This window comes from Triticum aestivum, chromosome 1B, assembly GCF_018294505.1.
Source record: "Triticum aestivum cultivar Chinese Spring chromosome 1B, IWGSC CS RefSeq v2.1, whole genome shotgun sequence".
NCBI lineage: Eukaryota > Viridiplantae > Streptophyta > Magnoliopsida > Poales > Poaceae > Triticum > Triticum aestivum.
This window is the reverse complement of record NC_057795.1, coordinates 356,579,819-356,596,957: the sequence shown is the minus strand read 5'-3', so window position 1 is coordinate 356,596,957 and position 17,139 is coordinate 356,579,819. Positions and strand designations below refer to the sequence as shown.

At 43.7% G+C, this 17,139-nt stretch overlaps 1 protein-coding gene across 2 annotated transcripts; it reads left to right on the top strand.

Moving 5' to 3' along the window:
• Nucleotides 1-6,115: 6,115 nt before the first annotated feature.
• Nucleotides 6,116-9,818, top strand: LOC123123895 (uncharacterized). 2 transcript variants are annotated; one of them, XM_044544550.1, is made up of 7 exons: nt 6,116-6,348; nt 6,833-6,883; nt 7,361-7,535; nt 7,751-7,917; nt 8,314-8,629; nt 9,239-9,396; nt 9,507-9,818. In XM_044544550.1, exons 2-7 carry the CDS (start codon nt 6,862-6,864, stop codon nt 9,641-9,643), a joined length of 975 nt encoding a protein of 324 aa, XP_044400485.1. In that variant the 5' UTR covers nt 6,116-6,348; nt 6,833-6,861; the 3' UTR covers nt 9,644-9,818. The 2 variants fall into 2 exon arrangements, with proteins under 2 accessions (XP_044400485.1, XP_044400476.1); XM_044544541.1 differs by having other exon boundaries at nt 6,152-6,380.
• The last annotated feature ends 7,321 nt before the right edge of the window (nt 9,819-17,139 follow it).

The following is a 17,139-nucleotide window of genomic DNA, read 5'->3' as shown; positions in this document are numbered from 1 at the left end:
GACGCATGGTGACCACAGGTCCCTGAGTGAATATCGTTTAGGATCATTTGGCCTTCTTCCGGGGTGATGCAGTGTTGAGCCACTCCTGTGACACTTTCTCTGTAAAGCTACCCTTTCATCACGATGAAAGCTTTTGATCGACGGACTATTTGGCAAGCCTCATGGGAGCTCCTTTTCTGAGAATGTATGCGATATACGGTACTGTCCAATCGGGCATGACCACCAAGACTTCCATGATCAGGTCGACCACGGATGGAACCTCGATCTCAGTTGGGTTGGTTGAACTTATCGGTTGTGGGGGCTCTTCCTTGAAGGGATCTTCTTGTACTGACGGGGTATGGAGATGCTCCAAGAACACATTGATGGGGATAGGCTTCCGAGTGGAACCTATCTTCGCCAGATCATCAGCAGCTTGATTCTTGATTCGTGGTATGTGGTGGAGCTCTAACCCCTCAAACTTCTTCTCTAGCTTTCTCACTGCATTGCAATAACCTGTCATTGCGGGACTCCTGACGTCTCATTCCTTCATTACTTAGTTAACCACTAAGTCTGAGTCACCGTAGACCATCAAGCGTTGGACGCCTAGTGAAATGGCCATACGCAACCCATACAATAGTGCCTCATACTCAGCTTCATTGTTCAAAGAATCAAAGTGAATTTGGAGGACATAGCTGAGCTTGTCTCCTCGTGGGGACACTAAGACCACTCATGCACCAGAGCATTTAACATCTTGGATCCATCAAAGAACATGGTCCAGTGTTCCGACTGAATTTGAGTCGGTTGTTGTTGTTATGTCCACTCTGCGAGGAAATCTGCAATTGCTTGATACTTTATGGACTTCTTTGCCTCAAATTTGATATCTAAAGGAAGAAGTTCAATCGCCCATTTGCCACTCGACCAGTTGCATCTCTGTTATTCAGAAGCTCTGACAATGGAGCATTACTGACGACTGAAATTGAGTGATCAGAGAAATAGTGTGCAACCTTCTTTATGGTCAGGTAAATCCCATAAACAAGCTTCTGATAGTGAGGATATCTCTGCTTGGATGGGGTTAAGACTTCTAAAATGTAATACACGGGGCGCTGAACTTTGAAGGCCTTGCCTTCTTCGTCCCGCTCGACTATGAGCACTGTGCTAACAACTTGTCCTGTGGCTGCGATGTAAAGCAGTAGAGGCTCCTTGCTAACCGGAGCAGCAAGCACCGATTGGGTGGAAAGCAGAGCTTTGAGCTCCTCAAATGCTGCTTCAGCTTCGTCATTCCCCTCGAACTTGTCAGATTTCTTCATCAGTTGGTAAAGAGGCAGTGCCTTTTCACCGAGGCATGAGATGAATCGGCTCAATGCAGCCAAACAACCAGTAAGCTTCTGAACATCATGCACACGCACTGGGAGTTTCATTCAGAGGATTGTGCCAATCTTCTCTAGATTTGCGTTGATCCCTTGTTCAAAAACGAGAAAATCGAGTAACTTTCCGCCTGGGACTCCAAAAGTGCATTTTGATGGATTGAGCTTGATATCATACCTTCTTAGGTTGGCAAAGGTTTCAGCAAGGTCAGTCAGCAGGTTGGAACCCTTGCGTGACTTAACCACTATGGCATCCATGTATGCTTCCACATTCCGACTGATTTGAGTGAGCAGGCACTTCTGAATCATGCGCATGAATGTGGCACCAGCATTCTTGAGGCCAAAGGGCATAGTAACCTAGCAAAAACACCTGAACGGGGTGATGAAATCCGTCTTTATCTCATCGGGTCCATACAGTCGGATCTGATGGTACCCGGAATAAGCGTCCAGGAAGGACAGTCGCTCACATCCCGCAGTTGAGTCGACTATCTGGTCGATGTGGGGCAGAGGAAAATGATCTTTTGGGCAGGCCCGATTGATGTGCTTGAAGTCAATACACATTCGAAGTGATTTGTCTTTCTTTGGAAATATAACAACATTGGCGAGCCACTCGGAGTGGTATATATCGTGGATGAACTCAGCCGCCAGGAGCTGAGCCACCTCCTCGCCAATGATTTTTCTCTTCTTCGTGGCGGACCGACGAAGATGCTCCTTAACGGGTTTTACTTTTGGGTCGACTCATAAACGGTGCTCAGCCAGCTCCCTGGGTACACCTGGCATGTCAGATGGCTTCCATGCAAAGATGTCCCAGTTCTCACGGAAGAACTGGATGAGCGCTTCTTCCTATTTGCTGTCGAGTGTCGACGAGATATGGGTTGGAGCAGCATTGGGGTCGGTCGGGTGAATGTGGACTGGCTTGGTCTCGCCGGCCGACTGAAATGCAGACTCTGAGGTAGGCCTCTTAGCACACAGCAAATCACTCTGATCTGCAGTCTTCTGGTACTCTTGAAACTCTACTGCTGCCAACAGCTCATCTGCTATCTTTGCCCCATCTTGAAGACAATCTTCTGCTCTCTGACGATTACCGGAAACCGTTATTACGCCTCTGGGGCCAGGCATCTTCATCTTGAGATATACATAGCATGGTCAAGCCATAAAGCTAGCATAAGAAGGCCTGCCCAAAATGGCATGATATGCACTCTGAAAATCCACAACCTCAAACGTCAACTTTTCCTTGCGGAAATTCTTCTCATCGCTGAAAACCATGTCGAGAGTGATCAGGTTCCCCTCCTCATCCTTCTTGGTGTTAATATGACACGGCAAATCCATCACATCATTTCCTTCCTGGTCCTTCACCTTCTTAGGGATCCAAGGCCCTTTGGGCTTCCCTTTGAATTTTCCTTGATTCAACACTACTTCCTCGGCAGGACCTGCTTCCTCAGCCTTTCGCTTCTTCTTCCGACCGGAATTTCCTCCTCCGGTGTCCTGGGCGACTGTTTTGTGTTGACCGCTCCGGAGTCGGTCCTCCTCTTCACCGTTAGCGTACTTGGTGGCAATCTCCATCATTTGAGTCAAAGACATATCTCAAGTCCGACCGAACTTCAGATTGAGCTCTCTGTAGCGAACGCCTTCCTTGAAGGCACGGACTGCTTGGTGATCTGACACATTCTCCACTGTGTGGTGCAGAGTGATACATCTCTGGATATAGTCTCTCAAGGTTTCGTTCGGTTTCTGCACGCAATGCTGCAACTCGGGTAGACCAGTAGGTCTCTTGCATGTGCCCTCAAACATTCTGGTGAACACTCGGGCTAACTCATCCCAACTCAAAATGCTCCCAGGGGCCAACTGATTCAGCCAAGCTCTAGCAGAACCTTCAAGCATCAGAGGAAGTTGCTTCATGGGTACCTCATCGCTACCGCCACCAATGTGCGCAGCCACTCGGTAGTCTCCAATCCAAGTATCGGGCTTCGACTCTCCTATGAACTTACTGACGCCAGTCGCCAGTCTGAAGTTATGAGGAATCTCAGCGGCTCTGATGGCTCTTCCAAAACACTCTGGGCCGGAAACATGGGCCCTGCTTCCACTGGGTCTGTCTCGATCCAGCCCTTCTCTGTATGCTCTGTTCTAGTCGACTAAACCCTGCACAAGGACGGACCTTGCGTCGAAGCCAGGCTCTCTGGGGTCGACTGGAACTCTGCGGTCATTCCCATACGGACGCCTGTCGTCATTGCGCCAGGGCGCGTATGACCCATCCCTCGAAAGTGGCGAAGGCGCTCGACGGTAGTTTTCGCGGGCATATTCACGATCATATTCTCCATGAGCTCTTCCCAGGTACCGATCATGGCGGTGATCACGACCTCCATGCCGCAAAGGGGACCTAGGACTGTGTGTCGACAGAACGGTGTCTGCTCTTACTAATCTGTTGTGGATTCTGTTCTGCGACTGGGACACAGCGGAGTTCTGGTCTCCTACTGCTCGAACCAGCATTCTAATCTGTTCCAAACCTCTTCCAGCCTCTGAACGGGGCGGCTAAATGGACTCAGCAATACGCGCAGCTGCTGCAAGATTCTGAATCGGTGTGCGGAATACCTGAGTTTCCGGTGGAAACAATTGCCGTGGACATCGACTGGACTCGAGGATCAGTCGACGAGCACGCTCGTCGAGAGAATGTTGGAGATTCTCCAGATGAGTGCGCTCAGCCAGAGTGGCTAGGCGTACTGCCTCCAAGGCTCGGGACTCGGCGGTTTCCCCTATTATGGGGGTCTGGAGAGCGTCCACATTGCGGCGATGCAGCTCCTCCCTCCGTTGCGAGCTAAGAGATTGGGGCTGATATTCTTCATGGTCGAGTGACGGGCCATCGCTTCTACCGCCGTCAGCACTGCGATGAAAGCCAGGTGGACCGCAATGGGAGTCGACCATGAGGACCTCCGCCGCGGGGTCACAACTCCCGCTCTTGGAAAAGGTATCTGCAAAATTAGTCGATAGGTCGACCGATCCGTAGGGAAATACGTCGGGCTCGATCGCCGCGACTTGAGGGGTGAACGCCTGACGAGCCACCATGTGTCTCACCCATCGCTGAAGCCGCGAAGGCCCAGACCACTTGCGGTGGCGTCTAGCAGAGTGAGATGACGACGCGATGACCGACTGGTACGGGGAAGACGGCCGTTGAAGGAGGACGCCGCAGGAACTCGTGCGGAAGTGCGACGAGCCACGAGCCAGAAGAGCCTCGACATCGAGGGGGGCCTCCTGGAGCCAGGCGGAGTTGTCAGCGACGAAAGTGAGCGCGCCGAGTCGGAACTCGCGGCCCACGACCAGACCGCCGCCGGAAACCATGCTGATGAAGATCGAAGAAAATGCAACCTCACCGGAAGTCACTAAGACGCTTTGCCCCAAGGTGGGCACCAACTGTCGTGGTTCTAAGTTTGAAAGTAAGTATAGGGGGTACAAATGAGGAGGCAAGGTCCTAGCTACGGTGAGATTGTACGCAAGTGTTTACGAGTTCAGGCCCCTCTCAGAGGAGGTAAAAGTCCTACGTCTCGGTGCCCTGAGGCGGTCGACTGGATTATGAGAGTGTGTGTTACAGGGGGTGCGAACCCTTATCCCAGAGGAGGGGGTGGCTTATATAGAGTGCGTTACCAAGAGTTGAATGTACATAAAGATGGGGCGTTACTGATAATGCCAGCCATAAAGTGCTTTTAATGATCTTAAAGACTACGGAATGAACGCCTGATCGTTGCAGTTCTGAGTGACTCCCGGTCTTCAGTTGGTCGAGTGGTTTCTTGTATGGTCGAGTGGTTGACTGGTCGTGTCACATCGGGAAGGAGGGGTACCCGAGTGACTGATTCGTCGAGTGGATTGCACTCGACACCTTCATTGGGCACTCCTTGTTGTCTCTTGAGCTTCTTTGCTTCTAGGGTAGTGACCTTGGGTAGGACGTATAGGCCAGGCCTATGACCCTACCCTAGGTCTATTTCATCATCAATACACACAGAACGGGGTGGTGCGCGAGTGGGTCAGCATGCCACTCGTCTGGTACGGGGCGACGCCGGCGCACGAGCATATCTACCTCGAGCACTAGCGGTGGCACTGGCTGGCGAAGGAGCGGCTCGAGCAGTGGGAGCGCGACGAGGAGAGTCGCGAGGCAGAGGAAGAGGAGCGTTGTGCGCATGCTGCCCAGCCGGTGGCGATCGCGCCGGCGTCGGAGAACATCGCCACAGCCTGGCTGACGGCGTTCCCCTGGGCTGGTTGGCGCCAATGCTCATCGACCTCACCAGCCCCAACGACGACGAGGAGGACGCCTAGGATAGCACGCGTCCTTCTACTTTTTAGTTTTATTAAATATTTTTATTTAATGTAAAGTAGACTCGCGGACTCTCGCCAGTCTTTGTGGCCTGCATTTATGTTTAATTAACGTTTTTTAATTTCAAAATATTTGCATTATTTATTTTTTTCACGCGACCTCGAAAATGGTCGGGCCAACGTTGGGCGCCGACCCAAACGCCAAAGCGGATATGGGTGTCCGCTGGTCCGACACAAACTTAGTCCGTTTTGGTCAGCCGGTTGGAGTTGCTCTCAGCATCCCGGTTCAAGTTGAATGTGAATTTGAGTTCCTATTCACACAATCAGTTTTCCTTTATTTTAAAGAAAAGAGCAGCTACCACCCACCAACAGCTCCTATGCCGAGTGAAGTAAAGCACAGAGCAGAGGAAAAAGGAGAGAAGTAAAAACAGTGAACGCGTCAGTCTCCTTTAGCAAGCCTTGCACAAGAATGGCAACCTTGCTGAATGGCATCCGAGTCCTTTAACAAGCGAGAACAGAGGTGGGGAGGAAAACGGAGCGACGGGCGGAGAGAGAGGAGAGAAAAGTGAGGGGCAAGTGTTGTTCCTCTTTGTGACTTGTGGACTGTGGAGCATGGAGAGGCGACCATCCCCTTCTCCTTGGATTAAAACCCCACTCCCCTCTCACCTCCGGCTCCGGGACCCCGACGAATGCGGAGGAAGCCATTGTGAGTTCTTCTCAGTCTGCCCCCAAATCCAGGTCCCTCTCTTCCTTGGCTTCTTCATGGAAGTCACATATCCCGTCTTTTTACCGCGGATTATCACATCCTACTCTTCTTCACTTTTTCTTCTGGACTTGAGGGTTTTTCAGACTTGCAGTTTTTTCTTTTCTTTTAACGAAACAGGGATCCATGGTTTTGCGGTGCAAGTTCTTGGCTTTCTTTAGTAATCAAATCGAGGGCTAAAGCATGTAGATTTTTAATCGACCTGCTCGTGTATAGGGATTTCTACTTCTTGGTCTCTCCTTTATTATTTTTCTGCCATGGTAGTTATTTTGACCAAGATTGGCTCTACCTTTGAAGATTCTGTATGCTCTTAACCCTGCATTATGGCGTGATAATATTATTTGTCTGCCATGGTAATTAGTGCAGTAGTATTTGCATGATCTGCTACCTTTCTCTGAGATGTGGTATGATTTAATCTTACTTGCAGAGGAGGAGAGAAGAGGAAGGGGCAGATCTATGGGCAACTGCAAGAGTTCATGTATGTTTGTCTGGTCAATCGTGATGTTTGGACTGTATGTTTTATAGACTAAAACTTAGATGCAATTTACATAATTAATTCCTTGGCAAAAGTCAAGGTAAGAACATGAAATCCTAGCTCTGAATTGAACAAGTACTTGCCCTCACCATCATGTTGATAAATTAGCAAGATTGCTAACTAGTTGGTCTTGATGTCTTGTTGATATATCAGAATAATGATATATAAGAAACTACAAGTAACTTCTGCCTTGTTCCACCCTTTCTTGGTTACATGAAAAACATATCCCAAATAATTGCATTCAAGAGTTTGATTCATATAATCAGAACATAAAGAACTTATATGTTGTTGGCCATTCTTGCGGTGGTTGATATTGTAGCCTGTTTATTGGAACTGCGACATGCACATGAATTTTTCCATTGCATGTTCTCTCTTTCTTTGTTTTGTAATTTTGAGTTATCGCACTTGTGCAAACATCAGCTCGTGCACTCCTAGGAAAGGCCCATGTTGTTCCGGATCCAGAATGGAGGATTCGGGACTTCGGAAAGACCCACGTTCCAGATTTCGAATGGAGGATTGATGACTTCTCATCACTGCTTAAGACTGGAGCTAAGAGAGCAACATCTGGCCCTTTTCACTGCTCTGGTTATAACTGGTATGTATCATAATTGCCAAAAAAACTCTGCAGAGTTTATGTATTAGATGTAAATACCATATGGTTTGTTTCTAATACACATTATATGTCTCATAAACAAACAGTCAGATGCTAACGCTTGATACGGTGCATGAAGTGAGGAAATTAGATTTCTTTCCTACTTCAGTTATGAATTCTAGACTGACTTTGGTTTCTTCCCATGATTTCATTTTCAGGGACCTGCAAGTGAGTCTAATGCATAAAGAAGCTCGTTCTGTAACTCCATATGTTGCTCTTCGTCTTGTGCCATCCAAACTAAGCTTGATGCCAGTTCACACAGTGCATGCGACGTTTGAATTGTCAATATACAACCATTCAAAAGGAATGTACTATGGATGCAAAGGTAGTCTTATGGATTTATTTTTTCAAGCACATCCATCCTATTACAGCTAGGAGTCCGTAGTCTGTGTGTCATAAGTTTGAGATATAAATACCATGGTTCCATCATTACGATCAAATATTACTTTTGCCATGAAGAAGTCGTTTTGTATTTTTCTTTGTCGTTAAGTTTGTCTGATTTGGACTACATACACATGTTCTCTTTAAATTTGATTAACATCATTTGGGTGTAGTTCACTATCTTGATATCTTCTTTGGCTTTCTGAACTGGGGTGATGGTTGGTTATATAGATAATATATACCTGTTTTTAATGGGGGTTGGCTATATATTATTTGGTACATTTGCACCTTACGTACAAGTTATTTGTTCTCTAATCTTCTAACCTTTACGTAAACGCAGCTAGCTCCAACTTTGATTTCAAGAATTTCTACTCGAAGGAGCATTGCTTGATTCCTCTTAAGAAGCTACTGAAATCATCTGCTTTTCTAGTTGATGATAGTTGTGTCTTTGCTGTGGAGATATTAAAAATTGATGCCTGCTCTCCTGAAAAGAAGGTTGTTGTGGTTCAGAAGAAGGCTACCACAGTTCAGAACCTCTTTGTCCAGAAGAAGGGGTTCGTCAAAGGGACATACACTTGTAACATGAACAATTTCCTTGAATTGGACTTGGATCACTGTGTCCGTTCTCCTACATTTGAAGTTGGCGGGCATAAATGGTATGCACCTATTACCAATTAGACAGTTACATCAGAAATAATTTATATAAATGATATACATGTGTTATACAAGATTTTAGTTTAAATGTATCCTTTAGCTTACAAGTCCACCATATATTCCAACTGGATATTTTAGCTTGATCTCTAAGCATGCAATACAGATATTTACAGATATGTGGTAGCACATTCCAATTTCAATAGCATAGGGGTTTTGTAATCATGGTTTGCCAAAATTCAGGAACAAATTTGAAACAATGTAGTACTAAAATCTATGTTGGCATAAAATGTCATGGCCATATGTTATGTTGTTTAGGATATATTTTCACAGAAATTTCATTCTGACATATATATTTGGTATGGTCCTAGTATGTGTCACATATCATCAATTATTTTCTCAGATTCTTTTTGCGGAACATTGTATTATCTTGTACCATAGTCATGGTTTGCTTAAATTTTTTGTACAAGTGTAATGCCATGAAGTTGTGTCCAAAGTTGATGGCTGGCTACACCCAAGCTCAGCCACAACTTTCTGATTTCAATAACTAACCACATTCTGTAAATAAAATTTTCCTGGGTACCTAATTATATTTTTGTCAACATGTGCATCAGCATGTACCCGCGTGGTGACTTGTACAGCACTGATTGCCTCAGCTTGTACTTATTCCTGGATGCCTTGGATGAGCTCCATCTCGAGTCTAGGAAGGTGGCTGTAATGACTCTGTCCATCCTGAACCAAAAGAATGGGAAACACTTGACTAAAACTTCAGGTTCAACTCTCCTTAGCAAGTATCAGTGCTACTGATATGTGTGATTCAAGCAGCTAGTTTTTGTAACCTCATGATGATTACAGTTGATCTTACTTTTGTGGTGATGACAGGTCTCTTCGTATGTGATGGCGGATGGGGTTGGCCTAACTTTCTTGGACTCAAGAAACTCAAGAAAGGCTATGTTGTAGGGTCGAGCTGCATTGTGAAGGCAGATCTCACTATCGTTGGTTTATCCAATGATGGCTAGATTTTTACCTCATGCCGATGGAGAGATAAAGCCCTTTCATCCTCCTAGCAAGACTTATATATGAGATAATGTTGTGGTAGCAGCACTAAAAATTTGTGGGTTGATTAGTAGTAATGAGCTGGATTTGAGAAGGGAGGTGACTTTACGCATATATTTCTAGGGCCATTTGCATTTCTGCCCCTAACTCGAACCACCTACTCAGATTTGCCTCTAATTTCAAAGCATGCTCAAATTTACCCCTCTGCCGTTAAGCCACTACTCAGAAATGCCCTTCCGTCCACTCAAAGGCCTTTGACCGTCAAAGGCCCATATGTACTGTAGCAGACGGAAAATGCTACAGTATTGGATGGAAAGTGCTACAATACTGTACGGAAGGGCATTTCTGAGTAGTGACTTAACGGCAGCGGGGCAAATTTGAGTATGCTTCAAAGTTAGGGGCAAACCTAAGTAGTGGGTTTGAGTTAGGGGCACAGATGTAAATGTCCCATATTTCTAGGTATTATATGTCGAGCAGAAATATGTTATTGGAAGTACTTGTGTTTGCATGGATGATGCAACTATGTCGGTCAGCTTGTCTCGCTACATGGATGTTTGATTCAGCTGAACCATGTTATCTCTCGCTTGGTTTTTGTGCACCATGGATGTTCCAGCTGATGAATCTTATGGTTCCATGTAAAGCGATTTGCTTCTATTTATTTTTGGAAGGAAAACAGATCTTTCCATTGTCCACCATCCATTTGATCCCATGGGCCAGGTTTTAGAACTCCTAGTCCCGGAACAAAACAACTGTCTTGCAAGTGCCGCAAAGTCTCTTTTACCGGAACCGGTATGTACCGGCAAAGGATCCATCTTACACTTCAGACTTTAAATTTCATGCAATGAAAATAAAATCCATTCACATTTGGAGATACAGACGGAATACACAGCTAATACAACTGACATCCACACACTTTTGTCAGGAAAAGTACTAGTGGAGGATGCTTTCACTCACAATAGTACAGCAGGCTGCATGCACATGTCGTCCTTGTCTCTCTCTCTCTCTCTCTCCAAAAAAAAAAAAGCTTGTCTTTTATTTTCAATTTAGCATTTTGAATTGCTCATAACTTTTAAACCGAATTTTTGTTTTGGAAACTTTCTATATATTTGTATTTAGGTCGACAAGATCTTTAAATCAAGACCAATCTTGGATATATTTTGACTAGTGTGAATTTTCAATTATATTTCAGCTCTAGTTATGTTTTTCAAAGGAGTGAAATAAGTTTTTGAAAATGAGTAAAATGTGTTTTTTCAAAGGAGTGAAATAAGTTTTTGAAAATGAGTGGGGTTGGTCTCACGTTTTTTTTTTGAAAATGAGTGAAACCATTTTTTTCAAATGATTGAAATATGAGTTTTGAAATGACTGAAATAAGTATTTTGAAATGACTGAAATAAACAAGCTAAATCAGTTTTTAAGAAATGAGTGAAATTTGTTTATTAGAAATGAGTGAAATATGTTGCAAGAATTTTAAACTCGCACGAAATCTATTCAAATAACAAGTTTCACATCTCAATTGAGTGAACACTGTCTTTGAATTGAAAGGAGAGAAATCCGTTTTTTGAAATGAGTGAAACCAATTATTTCAAATGATTGAAATATGTGTTTTGAAATGACTGAAATAAATATTTTGAAATGAGTGAAATAAACAAGTTAAATCAATTTTAAACTTGTTCGAAATGTATTCAAATAACAAGTTTCACATCTCAATTTGGTGAACACTATCTTTGAATTGAATGTAGCGAAATCCGTATTTTGAAATGAGCGAAACCAATTTTGTCGACTGATTGAAATATGTGTTTTGGAATGACTGAAATAAGTATTTTGAAATGTGTGAAATAAACAAGTTAAAATATTTTTTAAGAAATGAGTGAAATTTGTTTATTACAAATGAGTGAAATATGTTGCAAGAATTTTGAACTCGTTTGAAATGATCTCAAGTTTGATCTTATTTTAAAGATCACGTCGTCAGGAATTCAAATATGTAAAAATATTTCAAAATGAAAATTTTATTCAAAAGATATCAATGAATTAATATCTTCCAAAATAAATAAAATGTTTGCCTTTTCTGTGTGTGGAGTGGTCTGACAACATGCATGCATGGCTAGGCATAAAAGATGCACTCGGTACGGTTGGGTCTGACATTGATTTGACCTGATGGACCAGATACTAGCCAAATACAACACTATACCATTGGATAGTTGGCCCACACAAAGTTAGCTGGAAGTATTTGATTGGTTGGGACTTCACCGGTAGCTCCCAGCACCGGTAAAAAAACCTAGCCCATTGCAAGTGCTTCATGTACAATTGCAACGATGAGTAGATGACTAAGCTAATATTTATTACTTCTATAAAGAATGTTGGAGTATCCGTCTCCGGGGAGCCTCTGCGCGTGAAATGTTGGAGTATCCGTCTCTGGGGAGCCTCTGCACGTGAAAATGTCCTCCGCGCCGTTCGTTGCATGTTGGCCACCCGCGGCAATTTTTTTTGTTTTGACCCTTTTTCGCATACCAATTCAGGATCTGACCCCGGTTGATTTTTTTCGAGATTTGACCCTTTTGCTACTGCTAGGGGCGCTGGCGGTAGGGTTAGACAGCCTACCGTCAGGGACCCTGGCGGTAGGGTGCGACGGAGGGGGACGGCGACTGTGTCCACATGCTGATGTGGATTAGCACCCTACCGCCAGGGACCCTGATGGTAGGATGTCTAACCCTACCGCCAGCACCCCTGGCGGTAGGGTATGGCTTGGGTTTTTGCCTTCGAAAGCTTCTGTAATGAAAAATCGCAGTGGTCTGGCGGTAGATTCAACCTACCGCCAGTGGGGTTGGCAGTAGGTTGTCTGACCCTACCGCCAGGGTCCTTGGCGGTAGGTTCCTGTATTTACCTCTTTTCAAAAACAATATCACAGCAATGATATAGAGTTAAAAAAACAGATCTCAAACAATTAAACTTGGGCATCACATACACATTAATAAAAGTTGAACTAAATAGACATGTCAAACGGAGTTCCACATAAACTTGTGCATAATAAGCAAACGAAGTTCAACTACTTAGTTCCACATAGCAAACAGAGTTTCACATTGTTTCACAAATAGCAAACACATAGTTCCACAAATAGCAAACACATAGTTTCACAACCACTAGACATTTCAACTACAAGAGCCAAGTATCCAAGAGCAGAATTTAATTGATACTTCCCCTCTTGGAGGTACGGTCCTTGTTCCTCTTTGAACGAGTCTCTTCAGTTTTCTTCTTGGACCGTGATAACCCACAAGTATAGGGGATTGCAATAGTTTTCGAGGGTAGAGTATTCAACCCAAATTTATTGATTCGACACAAGGGGAGCCAAAGAATATTCTCAAGTATTAGCACTTGAGTTGTCAATTCAACCACATCTGGATAACTTAGTATCTGCAGCAAAGTATTTAGTAGCAAACTAGTATGATAGTAATGGTAACAGTGATAAAAGTAACAGTAGTAGTTTTGAATTAATTGTAACAGTAGCAACGGTAAAGTAAATAAGCAAAGCACAACATGTGAAAAGCTCGTAGGCATTGGATCAGTGATGGATAATTATGTCAGATGCGATTCCTCATGTAATAGTTATAACATAGGGTGACACAGAACTAGCTCCGGTTCATCAATGTAATGTAGGCATGTATTCCGAATATAGTCATACTTGCTTATGGAAAAGAACTTGCATGACATCTTTTGTCCTACCCTCCCATGGCAGCGGGGTCCTAGTGGAAACTAAGGGATATTAAGGCCTCCTTTCAATAGAGTACCGGACCAAAGCATTAACACATAGTGAATACATGAACTCCTCAAACTACGGTCATCACCGAGAAGTATCCCGATTATTGTCACTTCGGGGTTGTCGAATCATAACACATAATACATGACTATATACTTGCAAGATAGGATCAAGAACTCACATATATTCATGAAAACATAATAGGTCCAGATCTAAAATCATGGCACTCGGGCCCTAGTGACAAGCATTAAGCATAGCAAAGTCATAGCAACATCAATCTCAGAACATAGTGGATACTAGGGATCAACCCTAACAAAACTAACTTGATTACATGGTAAATCTCATCCAACCCATCACCGTCCAGCAAGCCTACGATGGAATTACTCACGCATGGCGGTGAGCATCATGAAATAGGTGATGGAGGATGGTTGATGATGACGACAGCGACGAATCCCCCTCTTCGGAGCCCCAAACGGACTCCAGATCAGCCCTCCCGAGAGAGATTAGGGCTTGGCGGCGGCTCTGTATCGTAAAACGCGATGAAACTTTCTCTCTGATTTTTTTCTCCGCGAAACGGAATATATAGAGTTGAAGTTGAGGTCGGTGGAGCATCAGGGGGCCCATGAGACAGGGAGGCGCGCCCAGGGGGAGGGGGTGCGCCCCCCACCCTCGTGGACAGGGTGTGGGCCCCTGGCCTTGATTCTTTCGCCAGTATTTTTTATATTTTCCAAAAGTTATCTCCGTGGATTTTCAGGTCATTCCGAGAACTTTTGTTTTTTGCACAATAAACAACACCATGGCAGTTCTGCTAAAAACAGCGTCAGTCCGGGTTAGTTTCATTCAAATCATGCAAGTTAGAGTCCAAAACAAGGGCAAAAGTGTTTGGAAAAGTAGATACGTTGGAGACATATCAACTCCCCCAAGCTTAAACCTTTGCTTGTCCTCAAGCAATTCAATTGATAAACTGAAAGTGATAAAGAAAAACTTTTACAAACTCTGTTTGCTCTTGTTGTTGTAAATATGTAAAGCCAGCATTCAAGTTTTCAGCAAAGATTATGAACTAGCCATATTCACAATAACACTTGGGTCTTATATTTAGTCATATCAATGGCATAATCAACTAGCGAGCAATAATAATAAATCTCGGATGATAACACTTTCTCAAAACAATCATAATATGATATAACAAGATGGTATCTCGCTAGCCCTTTCTGAGACCGCAAAACATAAATGCAGAGCACCTTTAAAGATCAAGGACTGACTAAACATTGTAATTCATGGTAAAAGAGATCCAGTCAAGTCATACCCAATATAAACTAATAGTAATGCATGCAAATGACAGTGTGCTCTCCAGCGGGTGCTTTTTAATAAGAGTGTGATGACTCAACATAAAAGTAAATAGATAGGCCCTTCGCGGAGGGAAGCGGGGATTTGTAGAGGTGCCAGAGCTCGATTTTAAAATAGAGATGAATAACATTTTGGGCGGTATACTTTCACTGTCAACGCAACAACTATGAGATCTTGATATCTTCCATGCTACATACATTATAGGCGGTTCCCAAATAGAATGGTGAAAGTTTATACTCCCCACCACCAACAAGCATCAATCCATGGCTTGCTCGAAACAACGAGTGCCTCCAACTAGCAACAACCCTGGGGGAGTTTTGTTTAATTATTTTGATTTGCTTTGATCTTTTTGATCAAGGGACTGGGCATCCCGGTTACCAGCCATTTTATCGTGAATGAGGAGCGGAGTCCACTCCTCTTGAGAATAACCCACCTAGCATGGAAGATACAGACAACCCTAGTTGAAACATGAGCTGCTCGAGCATACAAAACATAATTTTATTTGAAGGTTTGGAGTTTGGCACATACAAATTTACTTGGAACGGCAGGTAGATACCGCATATAGGAAGGTATCATGGACTCATATGGAATAACTTTGGGGTTTATGGAGTTTGGATGCACAAGCAGTATTCCCGCTTAGTACAGGTGAAGGCTAGCAAAAGACTGGGAAGCGACCAACTGAGAGAGCGACAACAGTCATGAACATGCATTAAAATTAATCAACACCGAGTGCAAGGTAGGATATAATCCACCATGAACATAAATATCATGAAGGCTATGTTGATTTGTTTTCAACTACATGCGTGAACATGTGCCAAGTCGAGTCACTCAATTCATTCAAAGGAGGATACCACCCTATCATACCACATCACAACCATTTTAATAGCATGTTGGCACGCAAGGTAAACCATTATAAGCTCCTAGCTAATTAAGCATGGCATAAGCAACTAAATCTCTAGTTGTCATTGCAAACATGTTTACTCATAATAGGCTGAATCAAGAACGATGAACTCATCATATTTACAAAAACAAGAGAGGTCGAGTTCATACCAGCTTCTCTCATCTCAATCAGTCCATCATATATCGTCATTATTTCCTTTCACTTGCACGACTGAACGGTGTGTATAATAATAATAGTGCACGTGCATTGGACTAAGCTGGAATCTGCAAGCATTCAACTCAAGGGAGAAGACAAAGTAATATGGGCTCTAAGTTAAATCAACAATCATGCAAATGAGAGCCACTAAACATTTCCAATATGGTCTTCTCCTCTCGACCCCCAAAAGAAAGAAAATAAATAAAACTATTTACACGGGAAAGCTCCCAACAAGTAAAAGAAGAACGAGAAATCTTTTTGGGTTTTCATTTTAATGTCTACTACAAGCATGGAATTAAAACTAACTAATTTTTTTGGTCTTCTTAAGGTTTATCAAACACACAAGAAGAAAGCTAGAAAAATAAATTGAACTAGCATGGATAATACAATGAAAGAGTATGAGCACCGACAACTAGAATAAGTGTGTCAACATGAATGTAAAGTCGGTGAGAAATATGTACTCCCCCAAGCTTAGGCTTTTGGCCTAAGTTGGTATATGCCCAAGGATCGCGGCTACTCTCCCCGGTATAGTGAGGAGTGTCATCTGGATACCACTGGCTAGCGATCTCCTCCGGATCCCACTGATAATAGGATGGATGATAGGGGTCTAGTGGTTGTTCCGGCTCAGGCTCTGGAGCTGATGTCTGGCCTCGGTGCGCGTACACTGCCTTTGGCAAAACTAGGTAATGGCTTGTAGTTAAATCAAACAAAGAAGGCACAGGCAGGGTAACAATCTCATTGTTTTCGTTATTAAATCTCAGGTTATACAGAAGCATCTTATCATCGTTGCCAACAATAAACTCATGCGCTACCATGCTCATGTAATCTAAAAAGGTAAGAGGTAGCAGTGCCTCCTCTTTCTCATAATGCCTAATAGGTATCTCAAAATGTTTAGCAAGGCGTGCAACATAGATACCTCCAAAGATGGGGCCCTTTGTACGGTTTAGGCTTAACTGTTTAGCAATAACGACACCCATACTAAAAGTGTTATCACCGAATAAGGCATGGAGTAGAATAATAATATCAGGGACACTGAAGTTTCCACTATTTCCATGACCAATTAAGCATCGACTAGCAAATATGGCAAAGTAGCGTAAAACAGGAAAATGTATGCTAGTGATTCTCGCATCGGAACCCTTCTTCAATTCCCCTATAGTAATAGTGTCAATAAAACCATCCACATCTTTACGATGTGGTTCATCTAACCTGTCCTCAAAGGGTATTCTACAAGCCGTGCAAAAATTACGTAATGACATTTCCTTAGC

Excerpts from the sequence above, each read along its gene's own strand:
- LOC123123895 (XM_044544550.1), top strand. The coding sequence starts at position 6,862 with ATGGGCAACTGCAAGAGTTCAT. Across the intron at positions 7,918-8,313 it reads AATGTACTATGGATGCAAAG|CTAGCTCCAACTTTGATTTC; the intron begins GTAGTCTTATGG and ends ACGTAAACGCAG. Across the intron at positions 8,630-9,238 it reads GAAGTTGGCGGGCATAAATG|CATGTACCCGCGTGGTGACT; the intron begins GTATGCACCTAT and ends CATGTGCATCAG.